This window comes from Panthera uncia, chromosome B4 (assembly GCF_023721935.1).
Source record: "Panthera uncia isolate 11264 chromosome B4, Puncia_PCG_1.0, whole genome shotgun sequence".
Taxonomy (NCBI): domain Eukaryota; kingdom Metazoa; phylum Chordata; class Mammalia; order Carnivora; family Felidae; genus Panthera; species Panthera uncia.
This window is the reverse complement of record NC_064809.1, coordinates 76578811-76605181: the sequence shown is the minus strand read 5'-3', so window position 1 is coordinate 76605181 and position 26371 is coordinate 76578811. Positions and strand designations below refer to the sequence as shown.

The window sequence follows — 26371 nt, the reverse complement described above, 5'->3', positions numbered from 1 at the left end:
GGAGATGAGGCACAGGAAAGGAGGAGATAAGGAGCTTGGAGACTTCCTATTGGTTTAGACTGACGGGGAGGTGCAGCTCGGTCAACAAGATGAACAGGGGAAACAACACAGGTGTCTTGGGCCCCCTCCACGCTGCAACCACTGGAGCTCTTCTGGTGAAGATTGAGTGCCAGGGAGCAGGGGCCAGTCTGGGAGGCTTCTGGAATAAGGCAGCCTCAGACAGAGCTGGGTGGGGGGGGTGGGTAGAGCTTTATAAACACCTTTATTGAAAAAGCACCTTTTTATACATTAATGTGCTTCAGTTCTGTCTTCCCAGCAGGACCACGGGCCTGTTACTAAAGAAAAAGAATGTATATTGTGTTCCTTTTGAATCCCCACCAGAATTGCCATGGGATGGGCTCTCCTCTCATCTGTGCTTGATGGTCCCAGAGGGAGAGAAGACTCACCAAGCATTCACTCAGCATTTGCACGCCCCTAGGCCTTGCAGAAGCTGTTTTCGCACATGAATCCTCATCACAGACCCCACTTCACAGACACCAGCACTGAGACTCGGAGGAGGTTCGTGACTGGCCCAGGGTGTCACAACTAGTAAGTGGCGGGCGGGATTCAAACCTATCTCGGTCCACCCACAACCTTCCCCAGCAGACAGAGGGTCTGTTCCCCAGAGCACCATAGTGGAACAGACAGGACGTACGTGTGCGTGCACGCACAAGCTCCTGCTCCAGAAGGTCAGGTGTGACCTGCACAATGGAGAGGGCAGCTTCTGAGGAAAAGAAAGGGGCAATCAAAACCGGGTGCCTTCCCAAGAAAGATGTGTGCAGTGGGCCTTTCAGGACCTGGAAGGCCAGCTGCGGGAGGGGGCGCAGGCGGTACTTCCCGAGGAAACGCTCAGGAACAGGACACCGGGCCAAGGAAGAAGGCCTGGGAAACGGGGAAGGGGAATCGCAGTCACTTGTTTTGACACACAATGTTTGCACAGGAGGGAGTGGGTCCCAGGCCTAAGAAAGCGGTTTAGAAATGAGGTGGTGTTTTTAAAGCCCATTAGGAGATGCATGATTAGGACATGACTGAAAGCAATTAGCGTGCCTCTCATTCGTCTGCTGATCAAGTTGCGACTGGAAAGCAGTTTCCACGTGGGGGAGGGATGCCAGGGGAACCAACCAGTGGCCTTGCCGGCGTTTCCGAGGGGCGCTGAGGGTGAGCTCAGGGTTGGCGAATGCCTGGGGGATGCCATCAGAGGCCTCCATCAGCAGTGCCCGCCCCTCCCCGAGACCCATAAAAGCCCGGGCGGCCCGGGGAGCCCCAGATGCCCGGTCTCTTCCATCCCCCTTCACGCGCACCCGTGTCGGGAGCTCTCGTTGCCAGCCTCGCTCAGCCACCATGTCCAGGCAGTCCAGCATCACCTTCCAGACCGGCAGCCGCAGGGGCTTCAGCACAGCCTCGGCCACCACCCCTGCCACCGGCCGCTCCCGCTTCAGCTCCATCTCCGTGGCCCGCTCCACGGGAGGCAGCACGGGGCTGGGAAGAATGAGCAGCGCTGGGGCAGGCTTCGGGAGCCGCAGCCTCTACAACCTGGGGGGCACCAGGCGGGTCTCCATCGGGGGGTGCGGCGGCAGCTTCCGGAGTGGCTTTGGTGGCAGGGCCGGCAGCGGGTTTGGGGTCGCCAGTGGATTTGGCAATGGGGGCGGAGCCGGAGGAGGCTATGGGGCCTCGGGCTTCCCCGTCTGCCCCCCTGGAGGCATCCAAGAGGTCACCGTCAACCAGAGCCTCCTGACTCCCCTCAACCTACAAATCGACCCCTCCATCCAGCGGGTGCGAAAAGAGGAGCGGGAACAGATCAAGACCCTCAACAACAAGTTCGCCTCCTTCATCGACAAGGTGAGGCGGGGGGCTGCATCTGTGCCATTGGGTCCGGGTAGCAGGAACTCTTGGACAGGCCCCCACCAGCACACCCTATGGAAGAGCCGTCCGCTGGACAGGTCCCGTGCGAGTGGGGCCAGATCACCCCACAGGTCCTTGTGGAAATTTCCCTCATCCTCCCTGGGAGCCACCTGGCTGGTTCAGCCAACTCTGAAGGAAGAGTTAACTTGTTCTCCACATGAAGTTTCCACTGAGCAAACTAACCTAACCCAGAGCAAGTGTTGTCCAGACCCTCAACCCAAGAGTAGAGTCTCCCCAAAGAGACCTCTGAGCTGAGCACACCAGTTCTATGGAAGCCCCAGAGAACTGTGGGGGTAGCTTCAAGGGCTCTCTCATTTCCTTTTGGAGATGTCAATTATATAGCTGACAGATGGGTATCAGGTAAAAAGCATATTTTTCTTCTCTCCCTTATTAACTGGAGGGTCTGGCTCTGCCTCCCCAGTTTCTCAAGATTTCCTGCTCCCTCCCTGCAGGTGCGGTTCCTGGAGCAGCAGAACAAGGTCTTGGAGACCAAGTGGGAGCTCCTCCAAGAGCAGGGCTCCAAGACGGTGAGGCACAACCTGGAGCCCTTCTTTGAGGCCTACATCAATGACCTCCGCCGGCAGCTGGACAGCGTCACCACTGAGAGGGGCAGGCTGGACGCCGAGCTGAGGAATATGCAGGATATTGTGGAAGATTTCAAAGTCAGGTAAGTGGGAGATGGGCTCCTGGTCACACACAGTCATCCCAGGGCTCCTTTTTATAAGGACCAGCTGGGTGCAAAGGAGCCAATGCCAGTGCCAGCAGGGTGATTTGGAACCTGCAGTCAATATCCCGTGAGATGAAGACAGCATGGTGTGGGATAACAAATGGACTCCCATCTCATGCATCACTATTAACAAGAAGTCTATTTTAATCTGTCCACATGACCTCAAAGGGATGTGTGCATCATCAAACACAACATTGCTACTCTGGAAAGCATAATACTATTTCACAGCCAGCATATTCTTTAGTTCTGCTGGATGTGGGCTCTACTATTGAAATGGTGCATTTCCAGGGCAAACGCTTTTGAGTGTAAACAAGGCGATCCTCCTGGGGGAGGCAAAAGTTCACTGGCCATCATCCAGGCTGCAGTACTTGAGGTATCCAACAAAAAGGGATGATCCTCCCTAACCCTTTAGCTGGCTTACCCTTGGCTTCCGAGGTGGAGCTACTACTCTACTTACTAAAAGCATACTACTTACACAGCTGCTCTGAGGTTTGGTGAAGATTCATCAGAATCTTCCAGAAGTTTCCTGAACAGACAAATTTTACCTCATAAAATTAATTTTTTTTTCTTTCAGAGAGAGAACAAGCAGGGGAGGGGGCAAAGGGAGAGAGGAGAGAGAATCTTAAGCCCGACGCGGGGCTCCATCCCACAACCCTGGGATCGTGATCTGAACTGAAATCAAGAGTCAGATGCTCAACTGACTAAGCCACTCAGGCACCCCTACCCCACAAATTGTTTTTAAATATTGGAATTGTGCATCTCTAAGACGATGGAGTTGCATAAGTACACATTTCTGTTCCTATAAGTTCCATGCTCACCTTCTAGTCTTACAAAAGAAAGAAGAAAAAAAACTTCTGGCAGAAGAAATGATTTCCCCTTTTACAGAAGGAGAAATAGAGGTTAAGTGAATCACCCGAAGTCACACACAGGTCAGTGGAAGAGCTGGAAAGGCTTTGAGGTCTCTGAACTCTTGCTACACCAGAAGCAAGGGAAGATTTCAGCCTGGAAGAATTCAACCGAACACTTGCTCAACATCACGCCTCCTCTTCTCTGTGCTTACAGGTACGAGGATGAAATTAACAAGCGCACCACTGCTGAGAATGAGTTTGTGGCCCTGAAGAAGGTAGGTGGAAAAGTCTCTCAAAGGAGAAGATTCGAAACTGAATCTTGGAGTGTGGGGTGACTCAACCCTTGGGACTCCCAAGAAATGTCCCATAACCCTTGACAGTATCTGGAGAGCTCAAACCTGCCAAAAGCCTCCCTCTGTATTTATGGTCCCACTGACCCTGCTTGGGTTTCTGTGAGCTCAGGGAACTCAAGCTCCCATTCTCTGCAGTCGCCCACCCCAACCCCAAACCCCAGACTCAGAGTTTGCTAAAATTCAACCTGGAAGGGCCAGGGAGGAGTCCGTCCAACTTCTTCTGGACTCACTGCTTGGGGCCGTGGTGTCAGAGAAGGATCCTGTGCTGTTGTTCTAGGACGTGGACTCAGCCTACATGAACAAGGTGGAACTGGAGGCCAAGGTCAATTCTCTGACAGATGAGATCAACTTCTTACGGATGCTCTTTGAGGCGGTAAGAGCCTGCAAATGTTTTTGTCCCTCCTAGGTCTGGAGCCTGGAAAGAAAAAGATGCTGCAGACAATGTTATCTATATAGGGACTCCACCCAGCATCTTGCCCAGATACTCTAAGATGGGGCTGGGGTGATCATGGGGACCTGGGAGAACTGCTTGAAATCTTGCCACCTTAAACCCTACTCCAGCTCCAAGGCTTCAAACCTCCACCCCATAGCATAGCAAGGAGGGAGTGCCAATTCTCGAATCCCAAGTCCCTGGGTAGCATTCCCACAGAATTAAGACCACCTCTCCCTCTCCCCTCCCAAAAAAGTTCAAAAATGCCAACTGCCCCTCAGCTCATTGGTCAGGGTGCTTCTTGCCCTCTGAAGATGCCTCATTCTCAGCACTGCCACTGTGAAGGCAGAGACCTGGGTCTTTAAAGGGGAGAGAGAAGTAGAGAGTGATGAAGTCACATTGTATGGGGGGCAACAGGGTCCTAAACCTCACTCTATCCTAAAGAAACATTTTATGCTGGCATATCAATCAACATGTCATATTCAGCTTAGTATAATTTGGACCAGAGAACACTGAGCCACCCTTCATGCCCAAGGAAAACACACAGGTAGGGGTCTTGGGAAGCTATGCTGGGGGACACACCCCCATCACACTGATCTGTGACCCAGAAACTTCTCAGCGATTGGCATAGGAGTCCATAAATAGCTGTGAGTGCCCAGGGAAGGGTTGGAAGAATCCCTGCCAGGGATGCCAAAGAAAGGATTCTTGACCTAGATGGGTAGTCAATTGTGTGATTTCAAGATCCCTCCTTTTCATGCCTTGGTGACGCTGAGTTTACTGCTCTGCAGGAGCTGTCCCAGATGCAGACCCAGGTCAGTGACACATCTGTGGTCCTGTCCATGGACAACAACCGCAGCCTTGACCTGGACAGCATCATTGCTGAGGTCAAGGCTCAGTATGAGGACATTGCCAACCGCAGCCGGGCCGAGGCTGAGTCCTGGTACCAGACCAAGGTGAGTGTGGGCACCTCTATGATAGGTTCCGGGACTAGTATTATCAGAAGCCCCAAATAAGCATGTAACTATTAGCCACAAACCTCGGGAAATACATGAGCATTTCTGTTCATTTCAACATGGCAGATGTGTCTGGTGCTATGCAAAGTCAACTTGAAATGCGTATGGAAACCCAACCATACACATTAATATGTGGCCAGGCAATGTTGAGTGCTCAGGACAGCCATCGTCCCCACGTCACTTATGATTTTGTTGGGGCTGGGTGAGACTCCGAAACAACCAAGAAATAGTCATAAAGCTATTTCTAAATGGCTTATTCATTCGACACATGTATGTCAAGTAGGGTTACAGAGTTGTAACTAAATAAACTGCAAACAGTTTATTTTTGGTGTGAGAGACCATGAAGTAAATGGAAGGGGAGGCGTCAAGAAAGGGAAAAGACCATGTTAATAAAAAGCCTCCAAGAAGAGGTGGGTCTTCAGTCCATTTGGAAGCATCCAGGGACAATAGCTTACCAAGGACGGAGATGGTATTTAAGGCTGAATAAGCAGTCCTGTGGGGCTAGAAGGCAGAAATGGGCACTTAGCCAAGCAAGAGAGGTTGTATCAGGAAGAGGGGTGTGGGGATGACCATGGAGAGCTACTGTCCAAAGTCACAGATGGCCAGAAGAAGGTTTGGCTTTGGAGGGTGTGGTAGACTGGATAGTCCAATCCATGAGATCAGCTCCCTGACAAATCCAGACCCCTTTCAGACTCAGGAGCTCACTTGCATGTGGCATTCCATCTTTTGCCACGCTCAGTGCACTGCCTTAGCCCCTATCCTTGCAACATGGTAGGAAGGAAGGAAGAGGGTGTCAGGTGCCACGTGTGCACAGAGTGGAGGCAGAGACAGACAGTGAGTGGAGGTGGGATGCGCTTAAGCTGAAATTCATAGTAGCTGATTTACAGTGAACAATGCTCTTTGGGGGCGGGGCCTGTTGTTCCCTTTAACTGTGTATATCTAGAAACAGAGCAGCTGGGCCACTCAGCGCTTTCAAAGCCAGACAGATCTTCCTTCCAGCAGGGACTCTTCTTCCTTGGTAAAGGTGTGGGCAAGAGACAGGGGGCGTTTGTTTCTCCTAAATGACTGCATCCTGGATATGCACCACCAGATGGAGAGCTCCCTCAGATGCGGGATTTTGTTACAAAGTCTTCAGAACTGTGCCCCCCAGCCCGGCTCCATCCAACATGGATTCCCTGCAGCACACCCCTGCTCCCCCAGCACTGACATCTGGAGGGCTACCAAAATTCATGGTCACATTGGTCTGGATGTATGCCCCTTGACTGAAAGCCCCAAGGACAGTGACCAAGTCACCTTCCCACTCCTACAGTTCACCATGCTCTTTCCTGCTGTAGGGTCTTCACACAGGCTATTTCCCCTGTCTGGAATGTTTTCTCCCCAGCCTGTGACTTAGGTCACCCCTTCCCATCTTCCAACACGCAGCCAGAGCACCTCCATCTTTGGAAGGACTTCCCTGGGCCCATCCCCACAACTTCCATATCTGGGTCAGATTCCTTTGTTACACTCCCCTGTTCACTTCCTAAGGGGAACTTATCCCAATTTGGAAATATCAACTCAATAATATGCTAATTTATTTAAGGTCTATCTCCCCCAATAAACTCTAAGCAAGGATCTGATTATGCTGTCTTTGATATTCCCAGAGCCTAGCACATGCCTGGCAAGTAGATGTGCCTAAGAAGTAGCACCTCAGTGAATGAGCGAGGGAATGTGTGAATGATTAGTGAATGGGTGGGCCTGCTGGTGGCACTGAGAGCCAGGCTGTGCACACAGGGAGTGCCCAGCCCAGGCATCCGATGCAGTGACTGAGTCTGCTCTAATTCCATCAGTACGAGGAGCTGCAGGTCACAGCAGGCCGGCACGGGGATGATCTCCGCAACACCAAGCAAGAGATCTCGGAGATGAACCGGATGATCCAGAGGCTGAGAGCCGAGATCGACAGCGTCAAGAAGCAGGTGGAGTTTGGGCAGAGCCAAGAGCTCCTTGTACACTCATTTCTCCTGGGTCGTTCTGCCATGCTTCCAGGACCCCTGCCCAAGAAGCGCTGCACCTCCAGGGGCTGTCAGTAAAGCTCACGGCTTCCTCCTTTTCTTATAGTGTTCCAGCCTGCAAACGGCCATTGCTGACGCAGAACAGCGTGGAGAGCTGGCCCTCAAGGATGCACGAGCCAAGCTAGTAGAGCTGGAGGAGGCCCTGCAGAAGGCCAAGCAGGACATGGCCCGGCTGCTGCGGGAGTACCAGGAGCTCATGAACGTGAAGCTGGCCCTGGATGTGGAGATCGCCACCTACCGCAAGCTGCTGGAGGGCGAGGAATGCAGGTGGGGGGCTATGCACCTGCTCTATTCCAGCTGCCGGAGCATTTCTAGGGGCTCGGGTTGCTGTGGCCCCCTTCCCTCCTGGAAAAGGGAGCAAAATGCAGGTGGAACTGGACTATGAGGAAGAAAAAGAAAACAGGCATAATTTCTTTCCAGGCCAGTAAATCATTATTTTAAGTACAACTGCTTTGGGCACCCTGTAGAAATCTAGGATCTGATCAGGTCCTAGGTAATCAAATTCTATCAAAGGAGAATTTGGGTTATGTGGCAGGTCTGGATATGTGGTATGAAAGGCTCTGGGCTGAGAATAAATTGTCCCGGGATCTGGGTGTACAGACCTACCACAAACTAGCTGCATAACCTTAGGGAAATTAGTATCCCTTCCCTGGTCCTCAGTTTATTCAGTGATGGAATAAAGAGGCCAAACCATCAGAGCCCCAAAGCTCGGTGGGACCTTTGCGCTCTGCCGATTACCAGCTGTGTGACCGAAGGCAGATTACTTTACCATTCCATTCCTCACCTGTAAAATGAGGACAACCATGGTTTCTATCTCGTACGTTATTCAGAGGGTTGAAACAAGGAAATGCACATAAAGTTCTTGGAACAATGCATGGTACATAGTAAGTGTTGAGAAAATCTTAGCAATCAATCAGTTTAGTGGCCGGAGATACGGCTTTGGACCCAAATGAGTCTGGCTTCAAAACTGGGCAACTTTGTCAGCTTCTCTGTGCTTCCATTTCCCTATCCATCAAACTGAGATCATAATACCTACTTAATGGGGTCACTAAGAGAATTAAACAGCATAATGTAGGTAACAGGTCCTTTTAATGTTCTAAGTATGTGTTTATGAATGAATGCCAGTTCTGTCCTTAGCATGGTAAAACAAAATTACTCTAGTTGCTACAATAATAGGCTGATTATTGTTATTGTTATGTTTATGACTCAGACTCTTCTCCACACCTATAATCACTTCAGCACTGCCCAGTGCATGACAACAGTCCATTGTTGAGAGAAAAATCTCCTTGTTCCTTAACAAGCCCTGCCTTTCCAACTGACCCTAGTGTATGATTAGCTTTAATTTTCTCCAGGTGTCTACCTAGTTTGAACCAAAAAAATGTGTCTTTGAGATTACAGGGTTTACTCCTAAGAACCTCAAACTCCACATTATTTCATTCATTAGATTATTGTTTTCAATACTACTAGTATTTAAATAATTTCAACCTCCATTACTTCTGCAATAAAAATAATAAAGGGTTCTTGAATGCACTTAATTGCAGAAATGTTGTTTCAAATGCCCACAAGCTGCTGGACGTAATAGTAACCTTCCTTCTCCCCCTTCCTCCCAACCAGGCTGAGTGGTGAGGGTGTTTCTCCAGTTAACATCTGTGAGTATGACATCCTCTCACGTCATTCGGTGTGCATGTGGTTGGGGACAGGCATCGTGTGGGAGGGTGGAGGGTGTGCATGTGGCATTGGAGGGGAGCCCACGAATCAGGTTCATTTTGAGGTCTGAGGTCTTAACTTCTTTAAAATGAGAGCCATATTGGGAGTCTTTTTTTTTTTAAGAGAAAGTGTGTGTGAGCATGCAAGGTGGGGAGGGGAGGAGAGAGCAAGACAGAGGGTCCAAAGCGGGCTCCCCACTGACATCAGAGAGCCCAGTGTGGGGCTGAACTCCAGAACCATGAGTTAATGACCTGAGCTGAAACCAAGAGTCAGATACTTAATGGTTTGAGCCACTCAGGCGCCCCTGCAATTTTTTTTTATACTTATTTATTTTTGAGACAGAGAGAGACAGAGCATGAACAGGGGAGGGCCAGAGAGAGAGGGAGACACAGAATCTGAAACAGGCTCCAGGCTCTGAGCTGTCAGCAGAGAGCCCAACGCAGGGCTCGAACTCACGGACCGTGAGATCATGACCTGAGCCGAAGTCGGACGCTTAACTGACTGAGCCACCCAGGCGCCCCTGCAATTTTTTTTTTAAGAGAGAATCTTTGATGTCCCAAGTCTAACCTCTTTGCAAGTGAAAGACACCACAGAGAGGGTGATAGGAGGTTTGCTGGAACTCTTCTGCATGGGTTTAGAAAACACACAGCTTCCACCCCCCACCTCCCGGGATTCCACACCTTTCTTGCTGGGGGTGCAGGTCTAGCTCAGAGATGAGCATTTAGCACAGACGGAATTTATGAAACCCTGGTCTGCCCTTGGCCCTCAAAGGGAGCCTTCGCACTGGGTCCAAGGTCCTTGCTGTAAGGCAGCCCCTTTCCGGAACAGTGTAGAGAGAAGCCCTACCACTCAGTTATGCTCTGCAGAGGATAAACGACAGAAGGTTACCAAGGTTTTCCAAGGTAGCGAGAGCACATAAGACAGGGCATTTGGGTGCCACTGCTCAGGAACAAGGAAGGGTGTTGGCAAGCTGGAATGGCCCGGCAGTGTGAAGAACACTCATTCACAGAGCTCAGTGCTGGCATTGTGAGGCTAACAGACATGACTTTCACAGTGTACGAGTGAGTTTGGTTTTCATTGATGCGGGATTCACAAAAGCACTGATTATTGTAACCGATGATTCTAGAAGCCAGAGCCCTCTGAACTACCCAGGTGTGCTCCCTCACTGATACCCTTGGCTAGTGGCTCCAGAGACCCCCAAAGCCAGTTTTGGGGATGAATGGTGTAACCTCTAAAGTTTCTTTTCTCTTGAAAGCACCTGAAAGTGTTTGTTATCTAGGGCTGCAACACAGTACCACAAACTGGGTGGCTTAAAACAGAAATGTAGGGTCTCATGGTTCTAGAGACTAGCAATTCAAAGCGGAGGTGTCAACAAGGCCTTGCTCCCTCTGACACTTGGAGGGGACTCCTTCCTCACCTCTTCCTAGCTTCCAGAGGTGGCTGTCAACTCTTGGTGTTCCTTGCCCTGCATCATTCTGATTGCTGTCTCTGTGATCACCTGACCCTTTCTCTATGTGTCTGTCTTCACGTGGATGCCTTTCCTCTTCTTAGAAGGACACCAGTCATACTGGGGTAGGGCCCTCCCTAATGATTTTCTCTTAACTTGATTCTGTCTGCAAGGTCCCATTTCCATATAGGGTTTCATTCACAGCCATTGGGGTTAAGATTTCAACACATTTTTTTGGAAGACACAACTCATTCTATAGCAGAGTCCATTTTTATTTTAGTTTCCCTTCTGAAGAGCCCCAGATAGGGTACTGAATATTGAAGGTGATTGGGTGGTTATAAAAGTTAGGAAAAGACAGGTTGGGGGTAGAATGGGAGCAGAGTTGGCCAGCCAGTGGCTCATCTGTCCCTCAGTCTATCAAGATGACTCCAGCCCCACTCTGGGATTCAGGGTGTGGGGGCTGGGGACACTAAGGGAGGCATGTACATGCCGTTGAGAAGGAAAGGAGACACCAGAGCCAGGCCCACGGAGAGAGACGGGGACAGAGCCACAGGCGAGTGTGATGGGATAGCGGCCTGGAGGACAGAAGTCTCCATTAAGTTCTGGAAGGAAGCAAGGCACCAAAGTAGCAGAGGGGAGGCAGGAAGCCATTCCAGACTGGAAGGCTGCCTGGCATTACAGCCCAGGGAAAACCGGGCTGAGCACAGGACAGAGATCTCACCAAGTGGGCAGGGAATAAAGCAGCCGCCTGACCAGACAACCCTATCCCCACCCCCACCCCCACCCCACCCCCCACCCACAGACTTAAGGGCACAGGCCCTGACACCCTAGGTGTCTTCTCTCCTGCCCTTGATTCTAACTATGTCTCCTCTCCTCTGGCAGCTGTGGTCACCTCCACCGTTTCCAGCGGCTACGGCGGTGGTAGCAGCACTGGAGGTGGAAGCCTGGGTCTAGGTGGGGGCAGCGGCTACTCCTTCACCACCAGCACCGGGCACAACTTGGGTGCAGGCCTGGGTGGCTCCAGCTTCAGTACCAGTAGCAGCCGGAGCCTCGGGGGCAGTGGCTCCAGTGTCAAGTTTGTCTCCACCACATCCTCCAGCCGGAAGAGCTACAAGCATTAAGTGCGGCCACCTCGCTTCCTCACCCCTGCCCTGAAGCCTGCCTGCTTGCAGACCTGGCCTGCCTGCACTCGTAGACAGGATACCTGGGTCCTTCTCCTTCTTCTCCCCTTCCACAAGGCCTGCCCGTGCTGCTGGGAAGGAAGCCTGGTGCCCTGGCTAAACCCCATTCCCCAACTTAAGCCAGCCTCTGCCCTCCTGGCAGTCCCCACAGTGCTCCTGTCCCCTCCCTGTGCCACTGCCCGCCCTCCTTCAAGATTCATATTCAGCTTATCATGCAGAAACCTCCCCCGCTTCAGCTCCTCCTTCCTTCTCCCTACCTTCCAGTTGCAGAGTTAGGGAGTCAGTGTTTTCCAGGCCATCTCAATGCCAGGTTGTCAGCCCCACCTGTCTCATGGTGCTTATGAGCTGCCTGCTGGGAGTGAGACACATTCCCTCCCTGGAATGTGTCTATTAAATGCATGTGGAATGTGTTCGGTGTCCAGCCCTCTGTTTGGAATGGGGATGCAGTCCCCAGTGCACATCAGACCCTCCCCATTTCCCTCAGAATGGAGAATGCTGGACTCGGGAGATGGGAGGGATGGAGGGGGCACCAACTGCTGGCTAGACTCCTTCCTGGTCTTTCTGCCCACTTCCTCTGGCCTCGTGCTGGGATGCTTTCCTTGAGAAGCCCAAGCCCCTGGGCAGAAGCTGTGTCCATCCTCCCTACTCTGTATGTCATTCAAGGTGATACTATCCCCTCCCAAAACCAGACTGTTTTCTGAGGACACTGACGTAGGGTGGGCGGCCCAGCCCTCCTCCAGCAAAGGGGCTGATTGTTCCCTGACAGCTTCAAACTTGCAGACCTGAGCAGAGAAATAACAGGCCAGGAGAGGAGTTAAAAGTCAGCCCTGGGGGCAATGCTTTCACCAAGCAGGGGAGCCATTTAGGCCCATAATTGCAGGCAGCAGTGAGACATCCAGGATGTCTAACCCACATTCCTGAGTTTAGTCTGCTGAACCCCTCCCATAAGGCCTGAGCCCGGCATCACCCAGACTAGGGACAGCCCATGTGGGCTCAGAGGAAGTGGGCTCCAGGCTCAGGACCACGCGAAGGACTGGTGGGAGCTAGGAACTGGGAGTCTGAACCACAATCAATGAGGGTGCTGTGCAAGAAGTTAAGTGGCAGGAGGGGAGAGGCCATGAACCAAGACAAGAGAAGACGAGTCTAAAACCAGGGGCTAAATAAAATCAGGAAGGGCTGGGAGGGATGGCAGGAAGAAGAGAAATGACTCTGAGGGCAATTGTTAAATGTCCCTGGTCCTCACGGATGAGAGAAGACAAGGGGACAGGAATGTGGCAAGAAATCCTGTGCCTGCTACCCTCAGATAAGCCATCTCTCTTCCACCAGTGTCAGGTGCAAAGATCCAGAGTAACCTGCTGTCAGACCACTGCGCCCTAACATCGGCTCAGCAGGCATGAGCCACGTGACCTCAGCCAAGTTTCTCAATGACTCTATGCAGCTTCATGAGCAAAACAAGAATAATAACGGCTACCCCTGGTGCTGCATGGTGATTAAATGAGAAGACAGGTGTAAAGCAGCCACCTCTAGCAGCTGCTCAATACACATTGGCAATTATTACTCTTGTCATCCACACTCACAAGGTTATTATGAGAATCAAGTGACATAATGCTGGCAATGACCAACCACGTGGCCTGGCACAAATGGAATCCTCAGTAAAGGAGGTTTCTTTTCCTTTCCCAGTGACAGGAAGGGCCTAATCAAGTTCAGAGTCTAAGACCTGGGAATCCAAAGAGAGGAGCAGCTGGGAAAGAGTGGGAGTGTCTGCAGCGTGAGCCTGAGAACCTGGGTGGGTGGGGGGCTCGGGACCTGGTCCTGAGCAGGACCTAGACCAGGCCTGGTCCTGCCCTGGGTAGGGTGTTCCCCATGATGATTAGGGGGCAGGAAGATGGGCTGTGACCAGACATGCCATTGAGATGAACTCAACAGAGTGGTCTTTGATGTTCTCTGGCCAAGCCCAGTTCTCAAAAGGCATAAAAGTGAAGGAGAGCCTGGGACAGCTAGACTTGGAAGGCTCCTCGTTCCTTTGATACTTTCGCTCCTCTGCCTCTTTGGCACCAGCTCCCACCATGACCCAACGATCTTCTGTCACCATCAAGTCAGGAGGCACTCGGAACTTCAGTGCTTCCTCGGCCAGCCTCCTCCCAGGCTGCCGGCCCAGCTTCAGCTCTGTCTCTGTCTCCCAGGGTGGAAAGAGCTTTGGGGGTGGCTTTGGGGGTGGCTTCGGGACAAAGAGCCTCCACAACTTTGGAGGCAGCAAGAGAATCTCCATCAGTGGAGGCTACCGCTCCAACCGGGCCAGCGGTGGGGGCGCTGGCTATGGGCTGGGTCTCGGAGGCATGGGCTACAGGGTTGGGGGAGCCTTCAGTGGGTATGGATTTGGAGCCGGGATGATGCCTGGCTCTGGGGGCATCCAGGAGGTCACCATCAACCAAAGCCTCCTGACCCCCCTCCACCTGGAGATAGATCCCTCTCTCCAGCGGGTACGAAAGGAGGAGAGGGAACAGATCAAGACCCTCAACAACAAGTTTGCCTCCTTCATTGACAAGGTGAGAGGCAAGTGGTCCCCACTGGGAAAGTTGCTGGTACCCAGGGTATGTGTCTTTTCTGTGTTTTTCTGAGGTCTACTGTGACTTGCCCAGGACCTGTGATCCTGGGGGCTGGGGAGACTGCCGGCCAGATGAAGGAGGGAGTGATTTCCCACCTTGTTGTGGTGGGAGCAGAAAAATGTTCATCTCTGCACTCTAGAGCTGTCTGACCTACTGCAAGGACATTGTTCTTTTGATGGATAATGAATGTGTACTTGGCTTAAAATTAGACAGCAAAAATGGATCGTTTTGAAGGGAAAAGGACAAAGGAAAGAAAGGTTATGAGTTCAGCTCATGGAAGTGGGCTGGGGTCACTTTATCCTGTGCAGTTAATAGAGGCAGTTCCTCCTGTGATGGCCTCCCTGGTGATTTGGGTATGTCTGTGACTGGCGAGGGGCCGGCTTTCCCACTTTTCTTCTGGTGAGAGCTAAGCTGTGATATCAGCCCTGAGTGCACCCTGCTGGATGCCTGGACTCTTAGGGGTTTCCCCAGGTCCAGGGAAAGAAGCTATTTTGTTTTGCACCACCACCGGTTTACATCTGAGCTGGTTGCTTTTGTTTGGGAAGAAGCCGTTCAAGGGTCTGGAAAGAAGAGTGCCAGACTCTTCCAGCCCAGGCTCTACTGCTAGGAGAACGTTCCCTAACTTCTTGGGCCTCAGTTGGGTTGGACAGACAGACTCCAAGGTGACTGTGCAGGTCTAACAGGCTATGAAATGCTTCATCATATGGTCCCATATCTAACCAAAGGGACTGTTGAAGCAGTGCTTCTTGAGTTTTATCACCCATCCCAGCCCACTTGGCCTGGGGTTTGCACCAAAAGATGTGAGATTTCCAGGAGGCCGGCTCTGAGGGGGACCGTGGGCTCTCCTTTTCTTGGTTTATCTGGAGGATAGTGGAGAAAAAGGGATGTGCTATGGAGGGACTTGGAGTCAGGATTGCCCTCTGGCCTGTGATAAAGGAAGAGAAAGGTGGGAAGGGGAAGTAGGGTGTTTGTTAGAGGCTCTCTGTAGGCACACTGCCATCTTCTCTGTTTGGGAGGCTCCTCTGTTCCTTCATTCTGAGACTGCGTGTCATTCCAGCTGCTCCCAAAGGAAGGACTTTGTTTAGTGAGAAAGTATTCACATATTCACAGGACTGCCTCCCAGACAAAGGAGCAGATGAGTGCAACTTAAGAAAACCAAATAAGTAGCACAAGACCACAAGGGACCTAGGTACAGAGGGGCTTGGCAAGGCCACACAGCTGGCTGTCGACATGGCTGGGATTGTGCCCAGTTCCCCTCAACGCGACGTTAGAATGACCCATTTCAGCATTCTTGGACTGTATGGGCAACTGAGTTCAGATTCTAGATCTAGAGAAATCACGTAAGAAAGGAAGTGGACAGATTACACTTTCTGCCAAGAACCTCCTGCCCATTTAAGGGGAATCAAAATCCCACCCAGGAACATGGTGGTGGAGTGTTCTTTCCTTCAGCTACCACACATCAGCATGATTTGGTGTATATGGATGATTTCTAGCCTCTCTGGTCCTGGTCTTACTTCTCCCATCTCCAAACCAAGCCACCACCTGCCTCCCAGGCCATTGCACCAACATTTGGGTGGCTTTTGACATTCCAGGCTCCTTCCAGAATGAAGAAGAGGAGCCTGATACCTGGACTCCAAGGTCTTTCAGGGCCTCTCTGCACTGTTGGTGGGTCCTGTATCCCAGAGCCCTCTGGGGAGGCTGCACAAGGCAGCCCTCACAGTTTCTCTCCTCTGGCTGGGACAGGTACGGTTCCTGGAGCAGCAGAACAAGGTCCTGGAGACCAAATGGAGCCTCCTGCAGGAGCATAAAACCACCAGGGCCAATATCGAGCCCATGTTTGAAGCCTACATCAGCAACCTGAGGCGGCAGCTGGACTGCCTGGGTGGAGAGCGGGCACGGCTAGAGACGGAGCTCAAGAACATGCAGGATGTGGTGGAAGACTTCAAGAACAAGTGAGTGGACCCTCCACCAGCTTCTGGGAGGTCCCTGCCCTGAGGCTCCTGGGAGGCCCTGCTCTCTAGAAGTGTCCAGTCCAGCAGAGAAAGGGGACACAGGCTCAGGGCAGTGAGATGGAATCAGAAAAAGCAAGGGGACCCTGTGGTCAAGAATGTTGAGGCTCTGGGGAGGGGTGGGGCTATAGAGGGTGGTAACTGACATGGTCACAAACAGCAGGATTTGAACAACAATCTGGTAAAGTCTGCAGACAGGAAAGTAAGGCTCTGAGATAGCAACTATTTTATCCAATGTGATACAAGTGGCAACTCATGAGTTAGGACTTAAACCTCTAGAATCTCACCATCACATTTGTTCCACTTAGTCCCACGGCTAACTTGCACAATGTTTGGGCATCCACCCCAATCCTGGCCAAGACCAGGATCAAAGCAAGAGGAGACCTATCTTCTGCCTCCTCCACGGAACCACACACACACACACACACACGCACACACACACACACACCACTAAACATGATGGCATGCTCATGCCTATACATTCAAGCAGCTCCTTATTTTTATTGATTTCATTTATTTCTGATGTTCTTAGTCCACACAAAATAAGTAATTTCATAAGCAGTTTCGGTTATGCTTTGTATAATGTAATGAGAGTTCAGGTCTGAACTGAGTTGAAATGGTAGCCACTACCCGCATGCAGCTATTTTAATTTAAATTAATTAAAATTAAATAAAATTTGAATTTAGCTCCTCAGTCACACTAGCCACATCTCAAGTGCTCAGTTGCCACACGTGGCTAACGGGTCCCGTAGCGGATGCAGATATAGAGCATCTCTATCGTCGCAGAAAGTTCTACTGGACAGCACTATAGACTCTAGAGTCAGTGGATTTAGAATCTTGGCTCAACTGCTTACTAACTGAATGACCTCAGACTCTCTGAACCCAGGTCCTTTGTCTGTTAAAGGGGATATTAATAGTGCCCACCTCATAGGGATTGAGAATATTATATCAAAACTTACATATGAAATACTTGGTAGGATGACCAGTGCCTGGCACATAGTAAGTGTTAACTATTTTTATTATAGAGATGATTAGGTATGTAATGATGCAGACATAGGCAAGAGAAGCAATTGCAGATGGCTAATTTATAACATGTATGCAAACACGAGGTAACCGTGTTTCAGTCCAAGAAGGCTTCCCGGAGGAGGAGATAGAAAGGTGGAGAAGGAAAGAGACACAGGGGAAAACTACTGGGGCGGGCGGGCTGGGGATCTGTTGAAGAGCATGCTCCCGGCTGATGGACAGCCATGTTCCTGTGGCAGGTATCTAAGAGGCCCATGAAGGGAGAGTGACTGTGAGCTGGAAAACACAGAAGACAAGGACAGTTGCGTGGAGTTAGGTGAAGAAAACATGTTCAGGGGCACCTGGGTGGCTCAGTCGGTTGGGCAACTGACCTCGGCTCAGGTCATGATCTCACAGTTTGTGGGTTCGAGCCCCATGTCGGGCTCTGTGCTGACAGCTCAGAACCTGGAGACTGCTTTGGATTCTGTGTCTCCCTCTCTGCCCCTCCCCTGCTCGTTCTCTGTCTCTCAAAAATAAATAAACGTTAAAAAAATTTAAAAAAAGAAGAAAACATGTTCAGATTTAATTAAAAGGCAGCACGAGGAAGCAATAAGGAAAACCACAACAGTTCTCCCAGAGGACTTGGGAGAAGGCATAGTATTGGAAATTCAACGGCAGGAAAGAGCTTCCCTCAGATCCTACTGGACAGCTGAGGCAACATCAAAGCGGGGAGATTCTGGTTATATACATAAGGCGGGATTGTGCTTGGTGGTTTTAAAAAAATAAGGACAAGCCATTCAAAGATGAGAAAAAACCTCTGAGAGGTTAAGTGACCTGCCCCTGGTGACTCAGCTGGTAAGTGGAGGAGATAAAGCCCCAACCCCAGCTGCCCAGAGCTGCTAAAAAGGGTGGGGTTCACTGATGCTCAGGAGGGTTGGGAGGAAAAGGATCACCTAGAGCAGAAGGGGAGCTTCCTTCCCAGAGGCCAGTGTCCCCAGGGGGCAGGGCGAGTGGGGCTGCTCTCGAGGGCCAAACTGAAGAATGAGAAACCTGGGCAGCTGCTGGTGGGAGGGACTGCTTCCTCTCCATGGTTCAGTGCAACTAAGAACAGAGCGGCAAGGCCACATGAGGGCAACACAGGCCACAGGAGCCAGCCAAGGCCTGGGACTGTCTGCCCTGGGTCAGACCATCCTCTCTGTTCTCTTCTGTTTGGCTTGGGGCAATACCAAGGGGGTGAAAAAGGAGGCATGCTGGCCCCTTTATGCAGCCTCAGCACTCTAAAGATCAGAGCCCTGAGAAATGCAATCTCAGGAGGAATGAGGGGGTGACTCTGCTTCATTGTTGTTTTGGGTTTGAGTTTTGTTTGGGCAGAGGTGGTTGTGTGATCGATTTGGGATGGGAGTGGGGCATGTGTAACACAGGAGCTATGCTTCAGTAGCACGTTCTCCATGTCCGTTCTGGAGACCCACACTATCTACCCACCTACAGCCCCCACTGTTTGACCTCACTCCCAGAACCCTGCTCCTAACACCAATCCACTTTTTTTAATTGATTTATAATTAGTATACAATATTATATTAGTTTCAGGTATACAACATGTTAATTCCATATTTTTATATGTTACAAAATGGTCACCTTGACAACCCACTTCTTGATCCTTCCCACAGGTACGAAGAAGAAATCAACAGGCGCACGGTAGCAGAGAACGAGTTTGTGGTGCTCAAGAAGGTAAGGGGACAGGGTTTCTCCCTCCTGGCCCTGAAGCCCAGGTAGCCCCTTCTGGGAGTGACAGATGCCACTGAAGCCAGTGGCCTTACAAGTTTTAATCTGTGCAACTAATTTTTGAAGCAGGTTTTACTTCATTTTTTAATGTTTTTTAAAGAGAGGGAGAGATTTTGTGTGGTGTGCACACTCATGGTTGCGTGTGCACGCACGTGCACGTGTGAGTGAGGGAGATGCAGAGAGAAAGGGAGAGAGAATCTCAAACAGGCTCCATGCTGTCAGTGCAGAGCCAGATGTAGGGATCAATCCGACCAACTGTGAGATCACGACCCCAGCCAAAATTAAGAGCCAGACCCTTAACCAACTGAGCCACCCAGGGGCCCCAAAGCAGGTCTTACTTTAGAAGTGAGAAAACTCAGGCTCAGGCAGGTTAAGTAAGTTGCCCAAGTTTACCCAGATCATCAGTAGTGAGTCAGGATCTGGGACTCCAAAGTCCCAGCTGTAAATCATGACACCAGCTCCTCCCCATGTGGAGTCCCTGTGGGGAGAAACAAGCAAAATGGACCCTGTGCTGAGCTGAGTCTCCAGGACATCAAGTCAGGCTCAGGAGGACAGGGGCAGGACAGGGATCAGCTCCATGGAGTTATGGATCTTCCTGCTCAGCGGGGGCAGGCAGAGGGAAGGGATACCAGCCAGAGCAGGGAGAATGGAGCAGCGGTGTGTAAGGTGCAGGGAGCTGCTGAGAGTGTGAGGAAGGGGGGAGGCCACGGAGGGCATGGGGAGAGACTGAGAGAGCCCAGAGGCAGCAGGGGCCCAAGGAGCCAGGATGGAGTTGACCTGATCACATGCAGGTGACAAAAGATATCTGTTCATGTGGCACCAGCTGATGAGTGAGTGGGCATTCCCCAAGAGCCCTGGTCCCCACAGAGTATGGGCCCTCCTGCAAGTTCCACTCCATATCCTGGAACAAAGAAACACCCTCATCCCCGGAAGATGAACTTCTCCAGCCTAACTCCCAGTCAGAGAGGCTGGCTGACCCACGAAGGATGGGATTCAGAGTGACAGCATGTTCTGTGCCCAGGACGTGGACGCTGCCTACATGAATAAGGTGGAGTTGGAGGCCAAGGTGGATGCCTTAATGGATGAAATCAACTTCCTGAGAGCTTTCTATGATGCGGTAAGCAGTGCCAGGTGCTCTCCCCACAAGCGTTGGAGGCTGGGGTCCTGGGCTGGGCACAGAGCCTGACACCTCCTTCCTTCATCTCTTCTCTGCCCTCCACCCCATCCCTGGGCTGGAATTCATGGAACAGATGCTGCCTTCCCTACTAAGGAACAAAATTAGGTTCCCTAGGGCAGCTGGGGGCTCAGATGAGGTGAGAAATTCCACCTTGACCATTTGGACCAAACATGTCTGTTGGTCAGACAAAAAATCCCTATCATTGAATTATACGTGATTTCCACAGACATATCTGAGCAGCCAGGCTCACCCACTCCAGCTCAGACTTATCAGCTACTCTTCCTAGAGAGGCTGTAGGGTGATGCAATTTCACAAACCAGGTGGCAATTAATGAGCCCTTGGGTGCTTCTAGAAGCACACAACACAACTGCCTGGTTCTTCTGAAGACACATGTTGTCATGCACTGCTGTATGCCAGATACTGTTCTGGGGCTGTGGGCTACAGGGGCAGTGCTGAGCAGACACAACAAGGCGCCTACATTTTTGGAGCTTCTGTTACAGTAAGAGAGACAGGCAGCACAGAGAGGATCGAAAACTATACCATTTAAGGCATAGCAGGGGCAATGGAAAGAAACAACAAGGAACCGTAGCAGGTAGGAGGTGGGTGATAGTTGAAGAGAAACTGAAGAACTGAGGATCAAAGAATGCCAAGAGGAGGCCATGGTGGCTGGAGGAGAGTGAGTGAGGTAGAGTGGTAGAGATGGGGTCAGTGATGTCAAGGCAGGGGTGCAGGGTGCATTGTGTGCCTCCAAGTGGGCCTGGTAAGGACCCGTGATATGCCTGTGCATTGCATATGTTTGGTGCCCAACAGAAGTTGGTCATGTTCTGGGAGCAGAAGCATGGGCTCCATGTATTTGGACAGGCTCAATGACCACCCTGCAGCCCACATAAGGCAAAAAGGCATCATTTTTCTCTTTCTTTCACTCACTTCAATGCTGACAGCTGCAAGCATGTGGGCTGAGACCCCCTGAGCTAGGTCAGCTATCAGAAAACTACTTGGGAAAAACAGATTGTGAAACAACAATGAAATAATAATTTCTTAAAGCAGGAAATACATGAGCGGGGAGAATGGAGCAGTGGCGCTGTTTAATAAACAAAGGAAAGGAATAGTTTCACTTAGATTTCTGCTTTGGACCGATGACTTTCAGGTTTCAAAGTGTGTCAGAATCTTCTAGACATCTTGTTAAAACACCAGTTCTGATTCAGTAAGTCTAGGGTGGGACCCAAAATGTTGCGCTTTGAGCAAGTTCCCAGGTGATGCTGCTGCTGCTGCTGCTGCTGCTGCTGGTCTGAGGATCCCATTTTGGGAACCACCACCTTAGATGATCCTGGAAAGTGATCATTAACAAACTGATTGTGGTTTACCTTTTCAAAAATCGTGTTATGTGGATATGAGTTGATTTAATCCTCACGGAAAGCATATGAAGCAATTCTAGGATGAGCCCCTCTGAGACTCACAGAAGCCATCTAACCTGCTTGGCAGACCTGAGACTCGAATGTGTTGTTCCGGTGCCCTTTCAGCTGTCTCGAGCTGATTTCCATTTCCCATCCCTGAAGGGAGGAAGGAGCCAAGTTGGGAAACAGGATTGAGATGCAGCAGAGTTTCTGGCTCCTCCTGACTCAGTGTTCTGTCATGAGAGGATTTCTTTATCTGGTGTGAAAGGCTGTGTTTTCTCAGAACATGAGACATCCTGGCACTGACAGGTCACAGCAAGGTGCACTCCCTTGATAGTGGGAGTGACTTCTGGAGGATGCTGGCTAGAGTTACTGTAAGGCTGCTCTCTGTCTGGAGATGAGGTGATGATAAGGCTATGGCATAAACTCAGCCATCTCCCTAATGTCCCTCCCATCCCTTCGGGCCTAAACAAGGTGCTGCACCCCAACAGTGCAAGTGAGGTCCTTGATGCCGGGGCCTGTTCCCCTGGCCACCATCTCCCAACACACACACCCTGCTTCAGCTCTTTATTTTGGCCCCCAACACAGGAGCTGGCTCAGCTTCAGGCCCAGATCTCAGAAACCTCCGTGGTGCTGTCCATGGACAACAACCGCAAGCTGGACCTGGACAGCATCATCTCTGAGGTCAAGGCCCAGTATGAGGACATCGCCAACCGCAGCCGGGCCGAGGCTGAGTCCTGGTACCAGATCAAGGTGAGGGGTCAAGGCCATGAAATAATCTTAGAGAACTGGGATTTCAAAGGCGAATTAGGTCAACAGCCTTGTCCTCTCAGGTGTCCCAGTCTGATGGGGTCAAAGGGATAGGCGTTCAGCCTGGGGCTGTCCCTCCATCAGGAGCACCCCTTGGGCAGCACTGTCAGGACCTGAGGGAACAGCCAGATGAAGGCAGGAGGCAGTCAGTCCTCTTCCAGGGAGGAGGATAGACACACCTCCAATGCCCTGTGGAGGACAGCAAGGGACAGCTGGATGGTACCACCCATCAGCGCCAGCAGGAGCAAGACAGGCAAGATGGAAACAAGAGCAAGGCCTAGTCTCCTGGATCCAGAGAAGAGAGGTTCAGCTGGCAGTGGCTGAGGGACTGGGAGCAAAGGCTGGACATGGGCTACACAATAAGATCTTCCAGGTTAGAGCTGGGTGGGGGTCACAAATGTGAAAAAAGCTTTAAAATCAGAGAGTGACAAGCACCCCTGTATGCTGCTGAGCTTCTGAGGATAAGACCCCTGATGTGGAGGGTCTTCCAGGCACAGACAGGAAGGGTCCAGCTGTGGGCTGGAGCCCGCAGACATGGAGAGTAAAGGACAGAGCCAAGAGACCATGCAGATGGAATTAGATGGAAAGTAGCAGTGGGGGCAAAAGGAGGCACCGCCAAGCAGTGTGCTGGAAGCTGTTGGGCCCTGAGAAGCCACGGCCATGCTTTCTCTGGCCTGACGGCCCCTGCCTCTTGACTCCCCTGCCCCCAGTACGAGGAGCTGCAGCGGTCTGCTGGCCGCCACGGGGACGACCTCCGCACCACCAAGATGGAGATCTCCGAGCTGAACCGTGTGATGCAGAGGCTGCGCTCTGAGATTGATAACCTGAAGAAACAGGTAAAGCTGAGCTCCCAGAGGACAGTCTATTCATGTACCTGCCCGCCGGCAGACCTGGGCCTGGTCCCAATTCAGCCCATGCACAGAGAAGCCTCCCCAGATACGTGACTGCCCAGGAATGTAACTGTGCAGTCTTCCACCACTCCGGGGATGTTGGGCCCCCCTCTAGGGAAGAGTCTGTCCTCTGGGGGCATACAAGACAAAACTATCCAGAGAAGTGTGGCATTGGAAAGGACCCCCCCGCCAAATCATTTTATCCATTATAGCTAAGTCTCAGATTATCCAAGGAGGACAGAGATTGCTCTCATTTTTATTTTTTATTTTAATTTTTTAATGTTTATTTATTTTTGAAAGAGAGAGATAGAGCATGAGTGGGGTAGGGCAAGAGAGAGAGGGAGACACAGAATCCAAAGCAGGTCCCAGGCTCTGAGCTGTCAGTACAGAGTCCAACACGGGGCTCGAACTCACAAACCACAAGATCATGATCTGAGCCAAAGTCGGACACTCAACCGACTGAGCCACCCAGATGCCCCAATTATTTTTAAAGATGATGAGGCTCCCACTTCCTTTCCATGAAATCCATTTCAGGAAATCCTACCATATTTTTAACCTAAAACGCACATCTTACTGCACTGTCTGTGGGCGAGCTCACAAACCCCTGTGTGCTCCTGGCAGTGTACCACGCTCCAGAACGCAATCGCTGATGCCGAGCAGCGTGGGGAGCTGGCCCTCAAGGACGCCAAGCACAAGCTGGCCGAGCTGGAGGATGCCCTTCAAAAAGCCAAGCAGGACATGGCCCGGCAGCTGCGGGAGTACCAGGAGCTCATGAACGTCAAGCTGGCCCTGGACATCGAGATCGCCACCTACCGCAAGCTGCTGGAGGGCGAGGAGTGCAGGTGAGAGGCTCAAACAGATGCCACTAGGGCAACAAACACCACAGACACCAAGAGCCCTACAGTGTCGGCCCCAGACAGAAAGTGCAAGGGCAGAAACGAGGTTAAAATGCAGCTGCTCCCCAGAGGCACCCTGCAGTCTCAGCCATTCCCATAGTTCCTTTTGGACCCACGGCAGAGGGTCGAGGAGACAGGTGTCGGGGAGAGGTGGCCCACAACTACCTAGAAGGCCATAAGCAGAGCCGTTCCAGCCCACACCCATGACAATGACGCCACACAGTCATTGAACCTCAGGGGCTCTGTGTTTGCCCAGAGATACCTACAATCTGACTGTCCCTTTCTAGTGAACACATGTCCTTCCCCATTTCTCTATGTACTTTCCCTTGGTCGGTCTTCTAGATTTCCCTCATGGATTCATATTAGCTAGATGAACAAAAGGCTTGCTAAGCACAGGGCCTGGCACACAGAAAGCACTCCGTGCTGACAGCTATAAATGCAAAGAGCCCAGGGCTCATCAGCTTCTCAGCAAATTAAAATGTCTCTCTCTCTTCCCCCCTGCAACAGACTCACTGGGGAAGGTGTCGGACCTGTGAACATCTGTGAGTAAATGTCTTGGGATAATAGAAAAGTGGGAGTCAAAACAGAAAGCAGTAACATCAGTACCAGGGATTTGGTGATAGATATGGGCAGGGATGCCTTTAAGACCCTCTCAAGGGCTCTGTGAAGACCCCTTTCTTCTTTGGCCTTTCCTTTCTGGGGGGTCAAGAGAGACCTGTGGTGATACCTCACCCCCCAGGGCCTGTCCCAGTGTGGTCACGTGTCCACAGGAAGGACTCTACTGTGGTCTCAGAGGACCTGAGCTACAGGACAGGACAGACAACTCGCAGAGTGGTGGCTTAGCTAGTTCTGGCAGGAAATCAAACGCACCCAGCTAACAAGAGGCTACCAAGCTGGTTAAATGGAAGGAGGCATATCTAGAATTGAAGCAAATTCACCAAACAAGTAGAGCAGTGACTGACCCGGCTCGGCCTCGGCTCGCAGAGGGGAGAGCAGGAAGAATCATCTCACGGAATAGTCCAGCAGCATGAGGGGACATTCAGGGAGCACTGAGTCCTGGGCATGAGAATTAGAGTCTCCTTGGGCCCCGTGTGGCTCAGACCACCAAGGGAGGCCAGAAAGCCAGGCTGGGGAGAGCTCAAACCCAGCTGATAACAGGGACGGGTTTGCTTCACCTGGAGAAATGGGCACACAGAGGGGAGGTCAAAGAGGCATCTTCAAATGTTTGACAGGCAGTGGAGAGCCACATCCCAAGGTAGTGAGCTCCCCATCACTGAACATATTTGAGCAGGTACTACAAACCATTGACTTTCAGTGATGTGGCAGAGGTGATTCCAACTGGGGGAGGTGCATCTGGATGGCCTTTGGGCCTGTTCCAGTGGGGAGCTTAGGATCCCGCCTAGGAGAGGAGAACTCGTGCTCCATCCAATAGGAGAGGCCCGTGGAGAGGAGGAAGGAGCACAGAGCAGGTGTGACCCTGGGCATGCTGCCTGATGTCTCTGCACCTCCGTTTTTCCTCTGTGGCACGGAGGCGATGGGAGTAATAGTGTCCTCTCGGGCACGTTGAGATCAACGTGCTCACAGCTGTGAAGGTGCTCTGAAAACTGCGCAGTCCCTCAATTGGAATGCTCAGTGTGGAGCAGCGTGTGACGGGGACAGCGAGTCCGTGCCCACCCTCTCTGACCCCTGCCCCGGGTCCGAGGAGTCTCCTGTTCCCTAAGAAAGCACCGCAGGAGGGAGCCCACCTGGGCTGAGAGCCAGGGAGGGGGGTCTTGGGGACTCGGAGGAGAGTGCCAGCATGCCCTGTGCCTTCTCTCCACAGCTGTGGTCTCCTCCACCGGAGGCACAGGCTACAGTGCAGGTGGCGGTGGCCTCTGTGTGGCCGGAGGCGGCTACAGCAGCAGCCTGGGCTACGGCGGGGGAGGCGGCTTTAGCTCCACCAGTGGCCGCAGCATGAGTGGCAGCAGCTCCAGCATGCGTATCATCTCCAAGACGTCATCCACCAAGAAGAGTTACAGGAGCTAAAGGGCCCCGCCAGCCTCGGCTGCCCCCTCAAGGTCCCCAATGCCCAACCCTAAGGCCTGCCGCTTTGCTGATGCTCCATGCACACA

General features: G+C 51.7%; 2 protein-coding genes across 2 annotated transcripts; both read left to right on the top strand.

Moving 5' to 3' along the window:
• Positions 1–1314: 1314 nt before the first annotated feature.
• Positions 1315–12017, top strand: LOC125919073 (keratin, type II cytoskeletal 75). Its single transcript, XM_049625516.1, has 9 exons — positions 1315–1878; positions 2394–2608; positions 3731–3791; positions 4147–4242; positions 5088–5252; positions 7139–7264; positions 7407–7627; positions 8975–9009; positions 11397–12017. The coding sequence occupies exons 1-9, from the start codon at positions 1381–1383 to the stop codon at positions 11633–11635; spliced, it is 1656 nt and encodes a 551-aa protein (XP_049481473.1). The 5' UTR covers positions 1315–1380; the 3' UTR covers positions 11636–12017.
• Positions 12018–13652: 1635 nt separating this feature from the next.
• On the top strand, positions 13653–26285 carry LOC125919075 (keratin, type II cytoskeletal 5-like). The gene is made up of 9 exons (XM_049625521.1): positions 13653–14241; positions 16045–16253; positions 18979–19039; positions 20115–20210; positions 22253–22417; positions 23185–23310; positions 23986–24206; positions 24768–24802; positions 26083–26285. Exons 1-9 carry the CDS (start codon positions 13762–13764, stop codon positions 26283–26285), a joined length of 1596 nt encoding a protein of 531 aa, XP_049481478.1. The 5' UTR covers positions 13653–13761.
• The last annotated feature ends 86 nt before the right edge of the window (positions 26286–26371 follow it).